Source organism: Scleropages formosus, chromosome 9 (genome assembly GCF_900964775.1).
Source record: "Scleropages formosus chromosome 9, fSclFor1.1, whole genome shotgun sequence".
Lineage (NCBI taxonomy): Eukaryota > Metazoa > Chordata > Actinopteri > Osteoglossiformes > Osteoglossidae > Scleropages > Scleropages formosus.
Genome location: NC_041814.1, coordinates 29,528,535 through 29,533,690, shown reverse-complemented (window position 1 = coordinate 29,533,690; position 5,156 = coordinate 29,528,535). Strand labels below are relative to the sequence as shown.

The following is a 5,156-nucleotide window of genomic DNA, read 5'->3' as shown; positions in this document are numbered from 1 at the left end:
TTGGTGCTTTGGAGAGAACAAAAAGAGAAAAAGTCTACAGCCAGCTAATTTTACTGGAGCAGTTTAGGGAAAGTACTTTGAAGGGTATTCAAGCCAGAGGTGGGACTTGAACCTGTGACCTTTAGGTCTGAAGGCAGTAGCTTTTGGGGACTACGATACCAGCAGTGCTGCATTTTGAGGAATGCATCTTGCCAGTCAATACAAAGAAACAAAGCGGCAGGGAATCAACTTCAGAACAAAGTCGACTCAAGCTGATTTTTGTTAAGATTTATTCTGAATTCAGTTTTGCCATCAGCACAAAGAGGCAAAGTCAACTTCACAGAACTGCATGAGCCTTGAGTTCAGGCAGTGAAGACAGATCCTTTGAGATGTTGCAACAGCTCTGCAGTGTACAAGCAGCATCATGGTGCAGTTTCCCCTCAAAAGCAGCCATCCTCATGGCATGGCTAATAGTGATCCCGAATAACGATGGGTCCAGCAACAGCTTCTCCTTTGAAGTCTGGAAAGGAAAGGATTATTTAGCCCCAAATTCAAATAAATGAATCATCAATCAATCATCACAACTGGTCTTACCTGCTACATTTCTTCCCTTCACATTACAGGATGAGTCACAACAGCCACATACTTGGTCATCACCATCTGCAGATCCCCACCTATGAACAAGAGACCACTGAAGTTCCGTAGCATCAACAACATGACAGTAGCCATTCAACTGAACGAACCTATTTGCGGACACGGAATACGAGCAAGCCTTGTGCTGGGGGTCGGCCCTTTTGGAAGCCATGGTTGCTTTCAGAACGCACGTGATGTAGATCTGGGGGAAGAAAGGCTGGACTGCATGACAAGTTCCATAAACACTCCGAGATGAAATATGTTGAGCCTGCTTCAAGTTCAGTCAGTGAAGACTGATATGCACTTACAGAGCTCCTGGTCTCCTGCGAGAACCTGAAGGCATCCAGTTGCATTTGGAGCTTGTTGATCTGCTTCCTGGGGAGGAACTGGGAGCGGGATCCAGTCACCTTGGCATCAGTCAGGCACCTGACGATGTTTGCAGATTATGGACAGGTTTGTCATATGACCAGAGTACATGCAGTCTCTGTAACAGCAGGGACTAATGGGGGGGGGGGCAATAAATTCAATAGCCATTTTAGCATGCAAAGTGCTTCACTGATCATAATACAGTAGGTGGTACAGCCACACATGTTCACTAAGCTCCCTATACTAGAGGGGTTTCCCCCTCTACAGTGACATGTCCTGCTTCTGGTGTCTTTTTTTTTGTTCCAGCATTATTGCTCTGGACCTGCACAAGCGTAGTCTTCACATAGAGATAGAAAAAGCAGCAGGTTGCCAAGAACACCAGCCTCTTTGAAACTGAAAGTTCATGTGGAACCCATGTCAATTGGGTCAGTATCAGCATTCTCGCACCACCATGACATTAAGCTGATTCCTTTCAGCATAAAGCACCTTCTCAGCCTACATATATCACTGACCCCTCTGTATAGCCAAGTGATTTTACTAGAGCCATTTTTTTTTGGGGGCCCAAGTGTCTTGCTCAAGGGCATTATGGGCAGAGGTTGAATTAAAACCTTTGCATCCATAAGTAACACACAGTTTTGGTCACCACACTATCAGATGTCCCATGTAGTGTGGGAATGACTAGTAAGTGTTTGAAACATGAGGGGAAACCTTCAACAGTATGGCAGCCACATGCTCTGCAGCATGCCACAGGTATGCTCTTGGCCATAACTTTAGACAGCCCTGTGAACCAAGTTGTCTCCAGCCAAGGATGGCCTCACGCCCTCTGCATGCAAGGTAGCCGCTAGATAAGCATTAGATAGACCGATACCACAACAGTGAAAGAACATTTCCCTGCTTGAGGTATATACACAAGCTCTCGGTGTTCCTGTCATGCGCAACTTGCTTCCGTTTTGCAATTCCTTCAGGATACAAGGGTAATCATTCCCTCGTCAACAAGAGGAATGCATCATTACATCCAACCCCTATTTCAGGCTACAGCCAATACAGAGAGGGAAATGACAGCATTGGAGAAGTCATACTTGCATGCAAGTACTCACCCATAATTCCCCACAAAGGCATATCTAGGGACAGACGTCACATCAGGTTCCAAGGTGGCCACACAGCTATCCACAAACACCCGCAGAGGCTGATGGTTGGCCACAACTACAGAAGCCTCGATGTTCAGGACATCTCCCAGAAAGTAGATGTTTGAAGCCCTCTCAAGTTCCCAGTTATCTAGAGAAAAGGACAGGAGCCCTTAAGACACACACAAAGACTCCAATTGAAGTAAGTTGGAGCATTTTACCCACCAGTCATGAGCTGGAGTGAAAACATCAAACGCTCCTCAGCAGACATAGCGGCAGAGTAGGGTACCCATGTTGGCATCACAGCATTGCTGCTCACATTGAGCCTCCTGCAAATAGGAAGGAGTAGCTAATAGCAGGGTAGAGCAAGTCCTACATTATTCCTTATGGATGGAGTTGCCCAGGTGTAGTTACTCATTGTAACCAAGTTCGGCTATATATCAGGAATATCTTCCTCCAGTTCTCATTACAGAATTAGACCAGACTCCTGACTCACCTCAAGTAATGGCACTCAACATTAATCACTGCACCATGAGACCGCACAATAGGGGTGGAACCGAGTCCTTCGGGCACATACACCAACGTGAAAGTGTAGATCAGGGAATCAGTCACCTGCATAGAGAAGAGGAGGCTCATCTACCCAATGTCAACTCCTTGCAACAGGTACGGTAGAATTCAGGAGGTCCCATACCGTCAGCGTACTTCCACAGCCATGTAGCTCTGACACGAACAGCAGAACCCCTCTGGAAGGATCCTGTCCAACTGGCACACAGCCTCCAAGGGTAATTTCTGATGGCTGGATCATCTGGCCATTACTCAGCATGTCCTGCTGTACCTCCACCAAAACCGAGTCTTCCCTGCATTCAACCTTCACTGCAGAAGGTTGAGCCAGAAACTGGGATTTCACAGAAAGTGGAACCTGGGCTGCTGGTTGCACCAGGGAAGCTGGTGCCGAGGACTGCCCTCCGTGAACCGGGAGAACTGCAGAAGCCTGCCTGTAGTGAGCTGGCAACACTGGCCTTACTGATTCAACCTGGACAGAAGGCTGGCTGTAAGGCAACTCAAACACTGGCTCAACAAGGTTAGAATTCTGTACCAGGGGATCCAACTGCACTGGCCTCATTGAAGAGAACTGAGGAGAAGACACTCCTTGGGGTTGCTGGGGAAAAGGGTACCTTTGAGGAACCCCACTTGCCAACAGAGAGGACTGTCCCTGGGCAGCTCGGTGGGCTGTCTGTAGCAAAGACTCCTGACTTGACAGCTGGGGAAAACTGCCCTGCTGGGAAACCTGGCCATTACACAAACAACCCAACAAAGCGAGGCCCACAAGCCACTGCAAAGAAGCCATTGCGCTAGTGTTAGTAACCAAAGAATCATGAAAGTAAGTGCTCTTCCAGCCAATTTTATACCAAACAGAACAGCTGTTGTTTTTCCAACAGCTGAACCATCTTACAATTTGACCAATTTTGTTCCATCCCTGAAGCGTTACCCAATTGTTTCACTTACTGATTTTTAATCGCCTTCAGTTGCCTGTTTAGGTCTCCATTGTTCAAGGACATTAAATGTCCAGGATGTCTCTCAGATCATACATGTTGGGAGCTCTCAAAGCTACCAGTCATCTGTACAGGAGAGAAGATTCTCCTTGATGAACCAGATTTGGAGTCAAAGAGAAAAGTCTTCTTCAGTGACCGTATTGCTGGTGGCTGCATTCTGATTGGAGAACTGTTTGGGGTAGCTGAATGGAGTCTTTCCAGGGACCCTGTCCATTACATAAGCAGCCTAATGTAGTAGTGTAGTGTAATGACTATAGCAAGCAGTTGTCAACATAGGTTTTAGTCAAGTCAATGGCAATAGCTTAGATCTCATAAAGGATGGATCAATTTCTGAAGGGCTTTTTCCGGAACCAATTGCATACATGGGGTGGGGGAAGACCATTGGCTTTGCAAGTGTAGCAGTAAAAGTTTTGAGGAGCACACTGACCTAGACGTTGGGTACTGCTGAGATGTAGCCTCTAGAGATGAATTTGCTTATCAAACTTGTTTCTCTAAGCAGTGAAGTGGGAATGAAACAGCACCCCCACCCCCCTTCATATGTTGCTGCAGTAGGACGTTTGTCTAGAAATGTCCTATCCACATAGGAGAGCTGAACTGAAATTGCCATCCAAGAACAGTTGTCAATTGACATGTAAAGTTAACCATGACTTAAGTGCCACTGTAATACACACTTGCAGCATCCCCTTCCCCCTAAGCATATACAAAGCCAGGCATTTAGTTAATCTTTAAGCAGTAATGTTGTTGATTTTGCAGGGGGCAGCTGATAGTATAGTGGTTGGAGCTTCTGCCTTTGGACCCGAAGGTTGCAGGTTTGGGCCTCATCTCTGGCTGTAGCACCCTTGAGCAAGGTACTTCCCCTAAAATTGCTCCAGTAAAATTAACCAACTGTATAAATGGGTAATAACTGTAACCTTAACATTCTAAGTCGCTTTGGAGAAAAGCGTCAGCTAAATGAGTAAATGTAAATACTAGCAGTTAAAGGCTCAAGGGAAAATCCATAATATTCCAAGTTGACCAGGAGTTATTTACATGAGTAATTATGGAAGTAAGCCTCTTGCCAAGGAAACAGCCTTCAGTACTCCTCACACTTGTGGTATTGCATCTTCAGAGGGCTTTCTGGTTACAGCTGTCCTGTCTTTGGCTGAGTTAGGTTTTCAGTTGAGATTGGTCCAACTGAAGCCTTTTCTTGGAAATCCGCAATCAAAAGTACATTTACTCAGTTAGAGAAGTCCTGATAAGAGTTGATCATCTGCTACACCACATCCAGACTGCTACACTCTTCCACATCTCCCCTCTTGGTGGTCCCATGCCTGAAAGATAAAGTACGGAGGTTTTCGGTTCTGGCCCTGTTGTGGTGGAACGGCCTCCCCCTCTCCCTCAGAACTGCTGAATCTTTGTCCACATTTAAAAAGGGTCTTAAAACTCACCTCTTCCAGGTTCACTTCATCCATGACCTCTTAAGGTCAGGTATAAATGTTCATGCACTATAGCTAAGATCATG

At 46.1% G+C, this 5,156-nt stretch overlaps 1 protein-coding gene across 1 annotated transcript; it reads right to left on the bottom strand.

Moving 5' to 3' along the window:
- Nucleotides 1-255: 255 nt before the first annotated feature.
- Nucleotides 256-3,469, bottom strand: LOC114911323 (zona pellucida sperm-binding protein 3-like). Its single transcript, XM_029255124.1, has 8 exons — nucleotides 2,794-3,469; nucleotides 2,599-2,714; nucleotides 2,328-2,431; nucleotides 2,076-2,253; nucleotides 921-1,038; nucleotides 723-814; nucleotides 574-653; nucleotides 256-499 (listed from the first exon to the last, which is right to left on the bottom strand). Exons 1-8 carry the CDS (start codon nucleotides 3,448-3,450, stop codon nucleotides 447-449), a joined length of 1,398 nt encoding a protein of 465 aa, XP_029110957.1. The 5' UTR covers nucleotides 3,451-3,469; the 3' UTR covers nucleotides 256-446.
- Between the last annotated feature and the right edge of the window lie 1,687 nt (nucleotides 3,470-5,156).

What these genes read in the sequence shown, in the direction of transcription:
- LOC114911323 (XM_029255124.1), bottom strand. Translation starts at nt 3,450, where the DNA reads ATGGCTTCTTTGCAGTGGCTTGTGGGCCTCGCTTTGTTGGGTTGTTTG. An exon ending in GCTGTGGAAGTACGCTGACG is followed by an intron (nt 2,715 to 2,793) that starts GTATGGGACCTC and finishes TTCTCTATGCAG; the next exon opens with GTGACTGATTCCCTGATCTA. An exon ending in CGCAGGAGACCAGGAGCTCT is followed by an intron (nt 815 to 920) that starts GTAAGTGCATAT and finishes TTCTTCCCCCAG; the next exon opens with ATCTACATCACGTGCGTTCT.